Below are 18,678 nucleotides of genomic sequence, written 5' to 3'. Positions count from 1 at the left end.
TGACATCTTCAATAATATCTGAGAGAGACGAGGTGTATCGCCCATTCAAACTTGTTAAAAATTATATCTTATATCACAGTTTTATAGTAAAATGTATACTGTATATATTTGTTTGTTTGAACGCGCTAATCTCGAGAACTACTGGTATACGATTTGAAAAATTCTTTCGGTGTTAAATAGCCTATTTATCGAGAAAGAAACGAGTAGGTAGACGTTATATTATAATAATATTTAACTCTATTACCAAAAACCAAGAACTAAATACCATATTACATACAATACAATACATTGACTGGCCGGTTGGCTTGGTGACATGGCCGGTTGGCTTGGTTGGCGTGGGTTCGATCCCCACCCCACCCGGGGAAAATATTTGTGTGATGAGCATAGATGTTTGCTCTGTGTCTGGGTGTTTATCTATAATATAAAAATGAATCCCAAAATGTGTTGGTAAGCGCATAAGTTGAGAACGGCTGAACCGATTTCGATAATTCTTTTTTTATTATATTCCTTGAAGTACGAGGATGGTTCTTATGTAGAGAAAACGTAAATATGTACCACGGGCGAAGCCGGGGCGGACCGCTAGTTATCTATATAAGTATTTACTATTTATTTAAAACTAGCGGTCCGCCCCGGCTTCGCCCGTGGTATATGTTTACGTTTTCTCTACATAAGAAGTAAGAACCATCCTCGTACTTCAAGAAGGAATATATTAAAAAAAGAATTATCGAAATCGGTTCAGCCGTTCTCGAGTGTATACTGTATATATTTTACGCTTACCAACACATTTTGCGATTCATTTTTATTAAATTAAAATTATATATATGTATGTTTATCAGCCATCTGGTTTCCATAACACAAGCGAAAGCTTAGTATGGGATCAGATCGTGCCGTGTACGTGTGTGAAAATTGTCCCGAAATATTTAAATATTTACATCAAAATTAATTCTTAACTATAAACAATAGAGAACATTACCTAATTCAACAAAGCATATTACTAAAATCTTGAAGAATCATCAAACGTTTGCCCTTAGCAACCAGACCGAAATATTACACAAGATTATTCAAAGGGAACCCTAATATTGAGGCCAAAGGAATTCTGGGATAATGAATCAGCAATAAATAAAATAATCTATGCCTAGACTTTTCCAGAACTAGTCTAGACTATTTAGGTTTTGTTATTTGAGGTTGTTGACTTTTGAGTTGCGTACTTCGAAAAGGAATTTTTACTTTTGTCGGTTATTTTGTTGTTGTTTTTTAAATACCTCGGAATACGAACAAAACAAGTGATTTTTTGAATAGAGTTAAATATTATTGTAATATTATAACGTGTACTCGTTTCTACAACTAGGACGATGTGTGGATATAGTAGCCCGATTATACAGTCCTATTACATGCTAGCTGCGCTCCGTGGTTTGACCCGCGTGGCTCCGCTCCTGTTGATCTTAGCGTGATAATATAATATAGCCTATAGCCTTCCTCGATGGATGGGCTGTCTAACACCGAAAGAATTTTTCAAATCGACCAATAATTGCTGCGGGGACTGCCGCGGTAAAGCTATTGCATGCTATGCCTTCAAGCCACACCTCCGCGCCCGTCGGACTGGGGAGCGTGAGGTTTTTCGTTACTAAATTTCTGGATTCGGTTCCCGCGCTCAAGGCCCGTGATAGAAGCAATGCAATAGCTTAAAAAAAATGTTTTTTTCGTAATTCGTATCTAATAGATAATACTTCTAACTGTCCTCTTTAATTCTTCATTAGAATGAAAAATATAAACGCGAAATTACAGATGTATATCGTAAAAGTAAATTCCACTTCACTCACACAACGTATTATTATAATCTGTTCCAACATTTTATGTAGATGTAGATTTTTACTCATAATATTTTGAAAAATAACTCGCAAAGTCCAGTCAAGCGATTGATTTCAAGAGAAAAAGCGCCCCGAAGGTTCCCTTTGTGAAATAATCACCGAATCTTCCTACTCGTGTATTGTGCAAAAATGGAAAATTATTACGAACAAGAACCCTTAAAAGTTCTAAATTGCGACGAGACGGGGAAATTTATAATATTCCTCGCTGTTCGTCACTTTACGTGTTTAATAACGTTGATAGAAATTTCTAATTTGTATTTTCATTAAGTTTTTAATTTACGTTTTTTCAGTGAAGAGTTGGGAATTTGAGCGGGGAAAATTAAATATAAATACTGAAACTGGCGAAGGTCTCTCTTTTTGCTTTTCCATCTACCGCATTTACTTCTTCTGTTAATTATTATTAGTTTATGGTTAACTATTTACATAATTATTAAAAATCTATTTGAAGTTAGCTGATATCGTTTCAAATAAGTTTTCAAACAATAATAAATTAATTTTATAGGTTGGTACGTATTACAGAAAAATAAAAAAAGACGTGTGGCACTCGGGGACTGCCGCAGTAAAGCTATTGCATGCCACATCTTCGCATCCGTCGGAGTGGGGAACGTGAGGTTTTTTCGTTACGGAATTTCTGGATTCGGTCCTCGCGCTCAAGGCCCGCAATAGAAGCTATGTAATAGCTTAATACAAATTTTAAAACTCTATATTAAAGACAGGTCGTTTCCCTGTAAAAATAATTTGTATAAGTTTTAACATTAGAATTGAAAGATTTCGCAAGAATTATGTAATAAAAGATATCCTCTAGAATTCATTTCATACGTATTCTACACTCAAATACCTACACAATTTTCTACTAGGTATCATGAACATCTAAATAACAAATAAAAAAATGACAAAAACAACTATAAGACTTTACTGTGTACCTAGTTCTTTTCACTTCAATCATTTTTCATCAATCGCGAATATTTTTCTCAGTTCTCCTAAAGAGCTCGAAGCAAGATTTTAATTACTTCGTAAATCAACGATGAGACAGAACAATTCAAATGTTAAAGGTCTAACGTAAATTCTATCGAGATAGGCTTTTTTAAAACGATTCACTCTAGGGCGTTAAAAATATTCTGTTGCTATCGAGCACTTTAATTAAGACCGAAGTGGGTGATATGCGTGGTAAGGAAATAATGATATGATATTTCTGTATCAATAATTAAAAAAATCTTTCGTGAACGGGAAAGTTATTTTGGTTATAAGGTAATAAGTAATATTTCAAGTTTTTGTTATCATGATTTCGGAAAAGAAACAAAATCGATATTAAGTATATTTTTTGGAACGTGAAGTTGGTATGTGCTATTCAAATATGTTATGATTGTTTTTAACATTACATTGTCTGTGTGTCTCCATATACTATAACTAGCGGTCCGCCCCGGCGTCGCCCGTGGTACCTCCATGTTTAAACTATCCTATCTCAAGTTGGATCGAACTGCACATGATGTGCGAATTTTATTATAATCGGTTAAGTAGTTTAGGAGTCCATTGAGGACAAACATTGTGACACGAGATTTATATATTATATTAAGATTTACTTGTTAGTGAAATTTCTCAACATCAATCCAGTTGATGAAAAGATAACAGACAAAATCATGAGACAAACAAACAGACAAGATACTGGAAGCTAAACAATCTAAACATACACATGATATTTTAGCATTACAAATCAAAACTAATTATATGACAACTGACAACCTACAACACGTAACTAATAAATTGTGTATCAGCAATATAACAATACTAGATTTCCGCCCCCGACTTCGCCCGCGTTTGCAAAGGAAAACCCGCATAGTTCCCGTTCCCGTGGGATTTCCGGGATAAAAACTATCCTATGTGTTAATCCAAGTTACCCTCTATATGTGTGCTAAATTTCATTGTAATCGGTTCAGTAGTTTTTACGTGAAAGAGTAACAAACATCCATACATCCATACATCCTTACAAACTTTCGCCTTTATAATATATATGAGGCGTTTTCAAAATAATTGTACATTACTACAAAATGTTTGTCCCCCTAAAAAACCTTCGAAAAAAATATGGTTACGACTGAAATAAATCATTGTTAACGTTTTACAGACTAAACTTAAGCATACTGCATATCATTTCTGATAAAAAGCAATGAATTGCGATTCAAATTCTTACATAAATTTAATGTGAAAATAAAGTAACAAAAAAAGCTCCATACATTTTTTTATTGTCCCCTATGTGGACGACAATGAAAACCAATATTTTTATCAGAATTTTTGTATGAAACTTCCTATTTTTTTGTATCATAATTAAAAAGCAATGTTTGAAGTGTTATATCTGATAGATTAAACTATTTAAATTACCTTAAATAAACGAAGAATTACATATTATAAAAATGTCCCTATCAATCGTTACAATTTCGTGACACTGATTTATTGACATATTTAACCAACTTCTTGTATCACAAAGAAGAGGAATCTAACTCTAATCATTGGCAACAATGGTCATGTCACGAAAAGTAAGGTCACATTAACGCGCCGCCATTTTGTTCGTCGTCCAGACATGGAAGAAGTCCAGTAGTGTGCTGTGCAAAAAATTTAGTTACAATTTCCTAACGACGTATTCTCAACAAAAGTAAGTACATTTTGAAGAATTCACCTACCGCAATTGTAATATACTTAAATTATGACTAGAGTAATAGATTACACTTTCAATCTAATGGTAAATGTGATTATGTTTTGTGTAAAAGTATTTCTTAGGTTATTTTTTACATGTTACTGACGAACAATTTCTTGACATTTACTGACGTCAGTAAATTGTAGACGGTAAAGCTGTGGTCTCATGTGTAAAGTATGAAAATAAGATATTAAAATGTGTGTTAAATTAATGTAACGAATAATAATAAAGGAGAAAAACAATAAATCTCTCAAGATGATTTTTTTGTAACTACAGGCCATACTTTTTTAAACCATGATGTAGGGTTAGTAAAGTCGGGCTTAGGGACTTGACTTTTCCTGGGATCTGATAACTTTTTTATAGTGAAAGCGGATCAGTGAGTCTTGGCCTCCAATTTTACAAGTGGTTTCTGATGGGATAACGCTTGCCTTATTGCATTTAGTGTTGATCGCTTTTCCACCCACACGAGTGATGCTTACTTTTGTTTTTATTTTTATTCAAAATACATATATCCAACAGCTTTTTTTAGTTTCAGAATGCCGCTAACCGGTGCCGAACGGCAAAAAAATACATTGAAAAACTAAAAAAGGAAAACCCTGAAAAATATGAAAAGAAAAGGAAAAAACAGCTCGAGAAAGTGAAACAAAGACAACGAAAAATATCAGATCTTAATGACAGTGAAAAAGAAGCTCGAAGGCAAAAATGGAAAGAAGCTAATGATAGAAGAAAAGAAAAGGAAAAGCAAACAGAGAATTATAAAAATTGATTGTTTGTTGATTATTTTGTAACTAAAAATATATATTTTTTTTAACTAGTGACTTCTTACTTTTTTATATGTAATATTACCTTATTCTGAATACAGCCTTACTTTTACAACTTCCTGACATTTCCTAACGAAACAGTTTACTGACAATTTCGTGACGTACAAATATTTTGAAAATGACCCATATTATAATATTAGAATATTAGATATTAGATATTAGATGTATAGATCACAATGTGTATAGTAATACAGAGTAATACTAGAGATTGTTACAAGCAATTAATTTCTACGTAGATTAATAGATATGAAACGTCGCGAACACAAGTACAATAATAATTATTATACGTAGCAGTGACGTGGAATAACCCCAAATTTCTCAGCTCCTTGTAATCGTGATTACTTCCATTTAAAAGTATGTGTATTGCTGTTTATATTGTGTGATTGTTTCTTTCTTTACGAATAATATATTTTATGTAAGAAAATAAATTACTATTGCTTTCCGAATCGGTGGTAAATGTTAAAAATGCTATTGTTATGTCGATTCAAAAGTGCTTCTAGAAGAAGTCTAATTGAATAAGCCAATGTTTGAGTTTAGATTGTGACTCAATCATGAATGAAGCGGTTTTGAAAAAATAAACAATAATAAATATTCAAATGAAAAAATGTTGTGTGGTTTTATGAAACCATGGTAAAAGTGAAACTGTTCGAACGGTTCCGCTGCTGCTTTGTGTAGCGCATGTCGCGTGATAGTCCGTTTTCTTATGGGAAAAGGTATACATTTTTGAGTAAAGCAATGCCATTTGGTACGAATGTTGTACTCGTCCACCTAAGCCCAAATCGCCTGGTAGCCAGTGTCTACTCCCCGGCAGAAGGGAGGGAGGGGGGGTTATAGAACAGAGCGCCCGGCGCTCGGAAAAAAAATTCTGGCGGATTCATTTGGCCCTTTGAGTCGAGTTTGGTGTCGTTATCAGGTAACTAGATGATGCCCAATTCATTCCCCATACCAGTTTTTTAGGGTTCCGTAGCAAAATATGTCACAATCTTTAAAATAATAAACTTTTGGCAGTGGCAAAATCCAAACAAACCAGTCTAGTTTTATATTTTTGTATCAAACTTGGTTTATAAAAAAATACTGTCTGAAAGGCCATTTTATGCAGATTGTAAAAACATTAACATGTAACATATATCTTACCATTTTCAATGTGAAATAAATTATAGAAAGTACAGGAACGTTCGTCAGCGCAGCGTAGGGGACGGCTAATAGACCCGAAAAATAAGCAATAACATAAAACAAAAACCAGTCAAGTGCGAGTCTGACTCGCACATCGAGTGTTTCGTACTTATTTGTCCTATACCATGTTATCTTGTCTGGTAGGACCTGGTTAACTGATACACACACACTTTCGTCTTTATAATATTAGTGTGATTTTTAATCATCTTTAAATTATAAATGAAGTCAGGTAACATTGTTAAAAATAAAGATATATAATAATAGAACGTTTTTGTATTAATAATAATGACAACCACCACCACAATTACATAATTCGGTACATTTGAGCTGGCGTATAAAACACTTCAATCTGGAATTGCAAGATTTCACGCACCGACATCTTATCAATTCAAAGCTTCTCTTTTCTTTTTATTTCAGATGAGCAAGGAATATTTTGATTTTTTTAGGTCCCTAAATACATATATATACAGCCTGTAAAACTGCCCTTAAGGTGTGTTGTTTAAGGGCAGCTTCTGTGGGAGGCAAATTTTCGATTTGCCTGTCCGTTTTTGTTAAAAATTTGTTTGCGACCCTCATTTACTGTCACAGCGGGGTACAATGTGAAAAACAAACATGTACTTATAATAATTATAAAAAAAATATAAGTTCTGGATAAGAGTATCCTTAAAATATCGTGACCGTCCTTACCTATCATGCATTGTAATCACAAACTTTTCAATTTCAGTGTCTGCATATTTGCCACTGTAAAGTGCTTCAAATCCTCGTGTGACATTCGGATATGCCTTCTATACCTTAAATGCAGGTGTACCTATAGTTCTTTTAGACCTTCTAGCTTTGGAACACACGATATAGTAGTAGTAGCCAAAATAATGTTAAGAACAGTCGACAGATATGGCTAGTACAGAATATCATGTATTCCAAGCTAGAAGGTCTAAAAGAACTATAGGTACACCTGCATTTGAGGTATGGAAGGCATATCCGAATGTCACACGAGGATTTGAAGCACTTTACAGTGGCAAATATGCAGACAGTGAAATTGAAAAGTTTTTTATTACAATGCATGATAGGTAAGGACGGTCACGATATTTTAAGGATACTCTTATCCAGAACTTATATTTTTTTATAATTATTATAAGTACATGTTTGTTTTTCACATTGTACCCCGCTGTGACAGTAAATGAGGGTCGCAAACAAATTTTTAACAAAAACGGACAGGCAAATCGAAAATTTGCCTCCCTTAGAAGCTGCCCTTAAACAACACACCTTACGGGCAGTTTTACAGGCTTTATATATGTATTTAGGGACCTAAAAAAATCAAAATATTCCTTACCCATCTGAAATAAAAAGAAAAGAGAAGCTTTGAATTGATAAGATGTCGGTGCGTGAAATCTTGCAATTCCAGATTGAAGTGTTTTATACGCCAGCTCAAATGTACCGAATTATGTAATTGTGGTGGTGGTTGTCATTATTATTAATACAAAAACGTTCTATTATTATATATCTTTACTTTTAACAATGTTACCTGACTTCATTTATAATTTAAAGATGATTAAAAATCACACTAATATTATAAAGACGAAAGTGTGTGTGTATCAGTTAACCAGGTCCTACCAGACAAGATAACATGGTATAGGACAAATAAGTACGAAACACTCGATGTGCGAGTCAGACTCGCACTTGACTGGTTTTTGTTTTATGTTATTGCTTATTTTTCGGGTCTATTAGCCGTCCCCTACGCTGCGCTGACGAACGTTCCTGTACTTTCTATAATTTATTTCACATTGAAAATGGTAAGATATATGTTACGTGTTAATGTTTTTATAATCTGCATAAAATGGCCTTTCAGACAGTATTTTTTTATAAACCAAGTTTGATACAAAAATATAAAACTATACTGGTTTGTTTGGATTTTGCCACTGCCAAAAGTTTATTATTTTAAAGATTGTGACATATTTTGCTACGGAACCCTAAAAAACTGGTATGGGGAATGAATCGGGCATCATCTAGTTACCTGATAACGACACCAAACTCGACTCAAAGGGCCAAATGAATCCGCCAGAATTTTTTTTCCGAGCGCCGGGCGCTCTGTTCTATAACCCCCCCTCCCTCCCTTTTGCCGGGGAGTAGACACTGGCTACCAGGCGATTTTGGCTTAGATGGACGAGTACAACATTCGAACCAAATTTCATTGCTTTACTCAAAAATGTATACCTTTCCATACAAGCATGCCCATAAGAAAACGGACTATGACGGTCGGCTGCCGACACGATACACGCGACATGCGCTACACAGACCAAAAAGTTTGAGACGATGTAATAAAAGTTTCACTTTAATATTTATTGGTAGGTATTCATCGATCATAGGTTTGCTAATTGACCTACTCATAAATAAATGAAATAAAAACTAGGAGATATAATAAAAGTTATAATTAGATGAACTCCGAGCCAGACGGCTTACCCTGAACTGGAAAATTGTGTCTGATTTTATGTTAGCACTTAGTTATTTAATAGTAAATTCGTACTAAAAATTTGATGACGTAATTGGTATAAAATATATCCAACTAGGTTTCCGCCCGCGGTTTCGCCCGCGTTTTCAGAGAAAAACCCGTTCCCGTAGGATTTCCGGGATAAAACCTATCCTATGTCCTTTCTCGGGTATCAAAATATATCTATACCAAATTTCATGCAAATTGGTTCAGTAGTTCAGGCGTGATTGAGTAACAGACAGACAGACAGAGTTACTTTCGCATTTATAATATTAAGTATGGATTAAATACTTATAATACGATAAAAACTTGTAAACGTAAATTTTAAAATAATCGCTTGGTGAAAATCGAACTTTTCAATCTCAAATGCGTTTCTCTGCACGTATATTTGAAATATTCATTCGACAATTCTGCAGTATCGAAACGATATAATATGAATCATCCCGGTACGTGAAGAGAACATTTTACTACGAAAGATTTGCTGCGATTATATAATTTATATGCATATAACATCTTTGCGGTTAAATGTGCAAGAATAATATAATAAATCTCGTGTCACAATGTTTGTCCTCTATGGACTCCTAAACCTCTTAACCGATTATATAATAAAATTCGCACACCATGTGCAGTTCGATCCAACTTGAGAGATAGGATAGTTTAAACATGGAGGTACCATGGGTGAAGCCGGGGCGGACCGCTAGTAATAATATAATAATTTAAAATTTTGGATATTTTATTACTGATAATAACAAGACGTACGTTTTAGAAGACTATCGACGATAACTTTTTTTTCTAAACAATATAAGCCATTGCTAGTTATTTACCAATATAAGTGGGAGCTGGCGTGTGTGTTTAATCTTAATATTATGTATATATATAAATCTCGTGTCACAATGTTTGTCCTCAATGGACTCCTAAACCACTTAACCGATTATATAATAAAATTCGCACACCATGTGCAGTTCGATCCAACTTGAGAGATAGGATAGTTTAAACATATAGATTGTAGGTACCACGGACGAAGCCGGGGCAGACCACTAGTAATTATGTATGTATCTATTTACGTATTAAATCAGTGACATATAAGCAAGTTTCTTATATATATACCGATTTAATTAAGATAAAACCAATTTTATTAAAACATCACAAAGTGAACAAGTAAATAGAGATTGCAGTATGTAAAAGCATTTCGAAGTTAAGTAAAGTGTGTCAGCCAAGTGAGATGATCGGGAGCACTCAGCAGGTGTGAACTTTGGCTCAATAAGGTGCTTGAAACAGTGTCCGTTTTTGGATATTTTGAATATATTTTTTTATTTATTATATTTTTTTTGTACACTGTACAGGGTAGTATTAAGAGGGATTAGGCGGTCAGCGAAAATACAGCTATTCGCGCCTGAGGTAAGAGGTGAGGGGGGAAGTAAAGTGGGGAAACGTGGACCCGTTTTCCATTCACATTTTTATCAAAAAGTGAAGGAAAATATTTAGTATTTTCTAAATCTAAAACAGTCACAGAAGGTAAATACCTATGTATTTGTGATTTTATACGAATTACTTATTATCGTAAAATGCGGTTGTAATGAGCATTATTAATTATTTTAGAGGTTACTTCTTTCAACAGAGTATAACTTATTCAATAAAATATTCGGCTATTGCATAGTTTCTATCGCGAGCCTTGAGCGCGGGGACCGAATCGAAAAATTCCGTAACGAAAAAATCTCACGCTCCCCACTCCGATGGGCTCGGAGGTGTGGCTTGAAGGCATGCTATGCAATAGCTTTACCGCGGCAGTCCCCGAGTGCCACACGTCTTTTATTATTTTTTCAACAATAATAAATAACATAAGTACGCATTTGATATACGAAATATCTTTTTGTGAGCTATAGCTGCCACGTGTCATGCATATTTTACTTACATATTTTCGTCTGAATAAGCGACACACGCCAGTCATAAGCATTGGCGTCAGTGTAGTGCCTTTAAATATAGGAAGAGAAAAACTATAAGAAGAAATTTCCATATCATTACTAATTTACTAATACTAATATTATAAAGCTGAAGGGTTTGTTTGTTTGAACGCGTAATCTCAAGAACTACTGGTCCGATTTAAAAAATTATTTCGGTGATGGATAGACCATTTATTGAGGAAGGCTGGCTATTTAATGTCATCACGCCAAGATCAATAGCGCGATCAATGCGGGTGAAACCGCGGGGCACAGCTAGTATGAAATTAGATAAGATATCTATTACAATAGATTTATGATTAGAACTGACTTTCCGCAGGTGCCTTTGCGCGCAGTGTGTAAAATTTTACTAATTTTACAAACTGCGCACTAATCGGTGCAGTAGGTTTTGAGTAACAAATAGAACAGATGATGTATGTAGTGAAGAACGTCTGTAATATTATCGAATTTATCAAGTAGTTACTTACCTATATACCAAATTGGGTTAATTATAGAAGTTATAGAAACGATTTAGTATAAGATTAAAATAATACAATATACATTAATAATAATTTATTCAAATACTAGCGGTCCGCCCCGGCTTCGCCCGTGGTACATGTATACGTTTACTCTACATAAGAACCATCCTCGTACTTCAAGGAATATAATAAAAAAAGAATTATCGAAATCGGTTCAGCCGTTCTCGAGTTATGCGCTTACCAACACATTTTGCGATTCATTTTTATATATAAGAGATAAACTGAAATACATTTTTACGAAGGTCAACGATTTAAAGTTTTTCAATTGCAACTATGGTCGAACGGTCAAGAGTCGACGCTCTTATACTAACGACTCTTGTGTACAATCGAATGCACGGATCGAGATAAAAATACATTTAAAACTTGTAATACAAAAATAAAGTTAATAATTATACCCCATACCTACAGATACTTGAAGCCAGTTTATAATATGTAGACGAAGACTGTGTAATAAATAAAAAAATATTTCAGGACATAATTATAAATAGTATTTATTTATTATAGATAATTAACACCCAGACACAGAGCAAACATCTATGTTCATTACAAAAATATTTGCCCGGGTGGGAATCGAACCCACGACCAACCCAGCCAACCGGTCACTAAATAATAATATGTAGAATAAAATCATAAGTATATAAAGAATAAGGCTTTTGTATGAGTAATTTAATATTTTATGTACACAGTGGAAATAACACAACGTAAAAGTGAGCATAATCTCGATGCATATTATACTAATCCATTATCCACAATGTATGTAGGTATTGTTTCTAAATAAACAATTTTTATTTATTATTTATTTATTCGCTACTTTCAAGCAGGATATTATCTCTACAACGCTTATAATATTATCCACTGACCACGTCCAATTTTAAGATTACAGTTGCGCCGGAAATTTAAAACAATCAACACAAAATGGCGTTTGTCAAAATCAAGTTATACAGCGACCTCTTCAGAGTGCTCCACTCTCGTTTCTCTTGAATTTATTCGTTTAACTGTAGTGCCTATTGTTTTATATTCTCCAGCCTTTTGGCAGAATGTGTAGTCGAGTTTTAAATGACTTTATTTCGTTTGTGTGGATTCAAAGGTTTTTTGACAAAGATGTTATACAAAGTGGTACATAGTTAAGAATATTATAAATATCTTATTTTATAATATTCTCGTATAAATAATAACGGAGGGATTACCATACTGATCTTGAATCGTTAAAACATGCATTGCAACCTATGTATTAGGGAATTATAAAATACTAGCTTTCCGCCCGCGGCTTCGCCCGCGTTTTCAGAGAAAAACCCGTTCCCGTAGGATTTCCGGGATAAAACCTATAACATATACGGGATATAACCAATCCTATGTCCTTTCTCGGGTATCAAAATATCTCTCTCTAATCTCTATACCAAATTTCATGCAAATTGGTTCAGTAGTTCAGGCGTGATTGAGTAACAGACAGACAGACAGAGTTACTTTCGCATTTATAATATTAGTATGGATATTATGTACAGAAATAGGTTTATTTATCAGTTGTCTAGGCAGTTTAAAAACTTTGCTTATTATACTTAGTAATAATTTTTGGGGCTACATTTTATAACGGTATTTGTTACTAGTTTTAGACCACTTAATATTGTAATATCTTAAAACTAGCATGCTTCAAGTCACATAAAACTGTTAGAAAGGGGTATTTTATAAACAGATAGGAGTTCATCTCTATGGTAATATTACAATGAAAGTAGCAAATCATTTCCCTGCTCTCGCAATTCGCATCCATGCTTACCATATTAATAAAATAAAAGAAGAACACATGAAAATATATAAAGAAAAAACCAATAAAATAAGAAATAAGCGCTAATAGAAGCAATACCTTCGTCCCGGGTGCCACTTACGCTTTGGTATAGGTACATTTAAAGGGTTGTGTTCTTTTGATATTTCTTTCAATAGTAGTTCTTTATATTTGTGATGGATTGGTTTTCCATACAGATTGTATAGGTCGAAATCTTTTAGTGGAACCTTTTAGGGTTTTGGGCGGATTTTTCTGAATAATTTAGTATAGCTGTTGACGGGTCGGTCAGCGTAGTATAAAACAAAGTCGCTTTCTCTGTCCCTATGTCGCTATGTATGCTTAAATCTTTAAAACAACGCAAAGGATTTCTATGTGGTTTTTTTAATTGATAGAGTGTTTCAAGAGTAAGGTTTTATTATATAATTTATGAGGTTTAAGACAAAGCGGGCGAAGCCGCGGGCGGAAATCTAGTCTATAATATAAAAATGAATCGCAAAATGTGTTGGTAAGCGCATAACTTGAGAACGGCTGAACCGATTTCGATAATTCTTTTTTTATTATATTCCTTGAAGTACGAGGATGGTTTTTATGTAGAGAAAACGTAAATATGTACCACGGGCGAACCCGGGGCGGACCGCTAGTACAATATAAAACTATATAAAACAACATAATATCGGACGGTTGCCTGGAAGAAACGGCTTATAGCCATAAGGCCGCCCACTGTATGCCGATTGTATCTTTTATTTTGTATTTCCTATACAGTGAAGAATAAATAAATAAATAAATAAATAAATAATAATATCATGTAATACGATTAACTAGCATATTAGCATTTATTTAATCAAATTACATAAACTTCAATCATAAAATTATAATAAGTACGTATCCACTAAATAAAAACCGGCCAAGTGCGAGTCGGGCTCGCGCACAAAGGGTTCCGTAGCAGCAAATATAATAAATTACAGTTAAATCAACCTATCTCAAAAACTATAAGAGATACTTTGATCAAACCAAAAATCGTTGAAAGAGTTAATTAGCATGCATCACCTCTATTTTTTTTAGAATTTTATACCCCGTAGTTATAAAAATAGAGGGGGGGGGACATACTTTTTACGACTTTGAGAGCTGATATCTCAAAAACCGTTCACTTTAAGAAAAATGTTTTTTAGAAAACTTTATATCATTTTAAAAGACCTTTCCATTGATACCCCACACGGGTATGTACATCGAAAAAAAAAATTTCATCCCTCAGTTACATGTATGGGGGGCCCCACCCCCAATTCTTTTTTTTACTATTTAGTGTCATATTTTTGTAGCGGTTCATACAACACATATTCCCATCAAATTTCATCACTGTAGTACTTATAGTTTCCGAGTAAATCGGCTGTGACAGACGGACAGACGGACAGACGGACAGACGGACATGACGAAACTATAAGGGTTCCGTTTTTGCCATTTTGGCTACGGAACCCTAAAAAGCTGTCTATGATGTTAGTAATTTATAATTTCATGTTTTTAATTTTCAGAGTGGGGGTGTGATGTTTTCACCTCTAGGACGCTTGAGAGTTGCACAGGCTGTGAGGAAACAGGTAATAACATTATTAATTATTATAATTATTAATAACGTCCATGTATCCAAACGATGTAGAAATTTATTTGCCTAAATAAATGTAATACATCGGCGCGTTAACATATTTCATGATTATCCCAATTCGCATTAGATAGTATTAAAATGGTATTTTTAAACACGTTTTTTTAACGAAAGTAATTTATTTGTAAAATATTGTCTACACTATCTATTGTATATTGCTCTAAAATAAATTATCTATATTTTACAATCAATAGTAAGTGCGAAACTTTTTTTATCCTTTCTCATTTATAGGTATAATCTACTAGCTGCGCTCCGCGGTTTCACCCGCATAGCTCCGCTCCTGTTGGTCATAGCATGATGATATTTTAATTATAGCTTATAGCCTTCCTCGATGAATGTGCTATCTAACACTGAAAGTATTTTTCAAATCAGACCAGTAGTTCCTGAGATTAGCGCGTTCAAAAAACTCTTCAGCTTTATTATATTAGTATAGATATTTTATTATTTTAACCGACACAAAAGATCGTTCCAGAATGTCCGCTAATTCGTCCTTCCAATCATTAACGACCAATACGGTACTAATAAATTAGCCCATTAAATAAACCAACAAAAATAACTCGGCCATTGTACTTAATCGAACTTGTTTCAATACGTCTTCAATCTCATCGTTTTGGATACAGGCCAAGGAGACAAACTTATTTACATATTGGATGCGCTATTTTTATTTTGGCGAAATGCTATCGGAGTAATGTATTACGGTTTTAGGCAGTCACAGTTAGGTATATGGAATGTATGGTAGGGAGATATGAGGATCTTGGATCTTTGTAACGCACTTTTTGTAAATTATTACCTCATTCTCGTAGATCAGCTGTGAAAATGTCCTTGGTTGTTGTGAGTCTTATTAAATCGGAGAAGAGAAAACAAATATCATGTTAATTACATGAAGAAGCTTTTAAGCTCTGTTAATGTTGAAATTTTGCAACCTGCTGACACCTTTTTGGTCTTAAAATTTTGAATCTTTAAAACATTTCTTATAGCATTTCAAAATACTTTTACGACACCCCGTTAAACAGTGATTCGAAACGGAAACTGCTTTTAATGTTTAGTCAATAAATTGTTAGCCTGCTTAGATATTGTTTAAATAGATAATATTTATTTAAAAATATTTTTGTGTACTATTAACTAAGTTTCAAATACCAATTTACAATATTCACAGATAAGCCAGCTTCCCGTGATCAGCTCAGAAGCGACCCCGCTGCAGGCGCCGCTTTGCTATCAGCTGATCTGCCCGCCGCTCGCGCCGCTCCCCGCCTGCGCACCCTGCGAGCTGCCGCCACCGTACGCTATGTATCCTATGCCTTATGAAAGTAAGACTTTTTGTATTTGTAGATTGGCATTAAATGCTCAAAAATTAAAGATAGACGTTTCAAGTAATATTAAATTTTTTGTGTGGGTAGATAGAGATTTCACAAAGCTCGTGTTTTTTGTTGTTTACAAAATTATTTCTATGTTTAGTCTTCTGGTTAATTTTGTTTATAAAACAGTCTAAACGGGTTGTTTACAAACAATTTTTTTATTAATTTTAATGTTTCATTAAAATCACGTCTAATTATTTATCCTATAATATGTACAAATAAATTTATCTGTAAAATTGTAATTCACCAAATTGTCAATTTTTAATTTCTTAACTAACAAAGGCACCTAAAACGAAGCAATAGACTTATATAATAGACAATAGATATGCCTGTTTCAGCGGGCCCCCTGTACGGGCCGCCCGCGCAGTTCACGCTGGTGCCCGCTCCGTACAGCACCGCGTGCTGCGAGCCAGCATGCTGCGCGCCGCTCGACAAGCAGCCCCGCATCCCCCCGCCCCCGCTACACCCGGCTTTCATCTACTAACTTACTTCTTAGGGCGCATTCCCACTATGTCGTAGCGATTCATTTATCGACGGCTGTCGTCTCTAGATGTTCCCTAAAAGATTGTTTGTCTATCTGCAGTCGTTTGAGAAGACACGAGTAAACGAGACGATATTTTTGACGTGGCTACGGTAGAGCCATCAAGTTTTAGTTGAAACGATTTTTATCGTTTTACGACTATCGTGCATCAATCTGCAAAAAATATCGCAGACGACCGTAAATCGTGCCATTCTATATGTGAACACCTCCATTTAAATAATATAAAAGTCACGACACTTATAACTACAATTATCTGTCGTCACGACAAAGTGGGTACGCGCCCTTATTCAGCGTTCATTTTAATTTAAGTCTGTATCTTTTGTAATTACGGAATTATACTGGATTGTAAGAAGCTTAGCTTACGTAACAGATTATATGATCGAAGTCGGATATTTTTAGTTTAAGTTTTGGTACTCTATGCGCTTCGTACAAACAGTTGTTAACTACATGCGTAATGAAATAGTTGTGTGTAGATTCCGGTCTTCAGTCATTCCTTTCGCTCGAGTCTTCCAAATATCATGCTCAAATTGGGTTCGCTTATCGTTAACAGTTAAACGAGAAATATCAGAAATAGGTTCTGAAGTGATGCAAGAAGTGTTCAAGGTATAGAAATTGTCTATCGAGTTAGTTTTCGAGAATTTATCTGACGTGTCGTTGTTAGTTTCGTTAATTAGTCGTACTGTATCGCTTTTGAATTTTTCGTTGAAGCCACTGTCGCTCGTAATATAAGGATTAGCAGCGTGATTTCTGAATTTACACTTTATGAAAACCTAACGATTCAAAATAAATGTATCGATGTACCTAACTTAGATATATTGTCTATCGATGTGACGTATGTTAAGGCTTGTACGAATATTGTCGTCACGGGTCCTCGCGAAGGAGGACGCGTGATGGAAGCTATATTCTGAACCGTAGCTAAATATTAACTCGTGAGCACGTGTCTCAGCGAAACTTCGATACGGTGACACGTGGTTGTGTTATACTTATAGCCGAGTCGATTGTTGTTATAATAGGTAAATAATAGTAACATATAGATTCTGTTATATTTGGTATCTTGTTAAAAATAACCGCACAAAGTAAAGAGGACAAAGTTATCGCTAGCCATAAAGTTTTCATACGTTGTTGAGATCGCTTGTTATCCTTTTAAAGGAGTTACGTTTAACAATAACAATAGAATATAAAATAATTAATTTGTTGCCCTAATATAGAACAGAGAACCTATTTTTAGTAGTTTAGTTTTAGATGATATTGACAATTAATTATATCTGGGGTCCAAAGTGTGATAGATAATGTGAATCTTGAAATTCCGCTAAATTCTGCTCGAAAAAGCGAAGCATCGAGGATATTTCACTATTCACATTTCCACTGCTGTTATATCATTGTGTTGTTTTTATATTGTTTCAAAATGATTCGAAACCCCGTTGTTGACACTCCAGGACCAATTACTTTGGTAGATTTTTGAATTATCACTGTAAAATTAAATTGCACACCCGGTAGACGGCAATATTTTGATGAATTTAACGATTTCAATAAATAATTATATTTTCACGTTTTATAATGCCTTGTTTTATAAGCAGGGGCACATTTATGTACAATATTTTCAGAAAGGATTATTCTATTCGCTTCATCTACATAATATCATATTTATATTTTGTTAAGTTTACAGTATATGTTTATGCTACCACATCTATATTAAAATTAATTATACCTTCGTTTACTCGATTTCGTAAAAAAACATTGACTACAATTGCGCTTCACCTAGACCACGTTCCAGCTTGTTATCAAATTAGTATAAAACGAGCCTTATAACAATTTTGGGGTCTGTTTCAAGTACCTACTCAAAGA

The 18,678-nt window shown here is 34.3% G+C and overlaps 1 protein-coding gene across 1 annotated transcript in view; it reads left to right on the top strand.

The window, feature by feature from the left end:
• The window catches only part of bol (boule homolog, RNA binding protein), a 52,101-nt gene extending 33,644 nt beyond the window's left edge, over positions 1 to 18,457 (top strand). Inside the window, exons 2-4 of the mRNA XM_090115875.1 lie at positions 14,813 to 14,875; positions 16,094 to 16,244; positions 16,616 to 18,457. Coding sequence (XP_089972001.1) covers positions 14,813 to 14,875; positions 16,094 to 16,244; positions 16,616 to 16,776 — 375 coding nt within the window. The 3' untranslated portion in view covers positions 16,777 to 18,457. The remainder of the gene's footprint in view (positions 1 to 14,812; positions 14,876 to 16,093; positions 16,245 to 16,615) is intronic.
• The last annotated feature ends 221 nt before the right edge of the window (positions 18,458 to 18,678 follow it).

This window comes from Colias eurytheme, chromosome 24 (assembly GCF_061535395.1).
Source record: "Colias eurytheme isolate Ceu_HAF_F1 chromosome 24, ilColEury1 Martin Lab GWU primary, whole genome shotgun sequence".
NCBI classification, from domain to species: Eukaryota; Metazoa; Arthropoda; class Insecta; order Lepidoptera; family Pieridae; genus Colias; species Colias eurytheme.
Note: the sequence above shows the minus strand (reverse complement) of the source record. Positions and strands in the feature narration are given on the sequence as shown.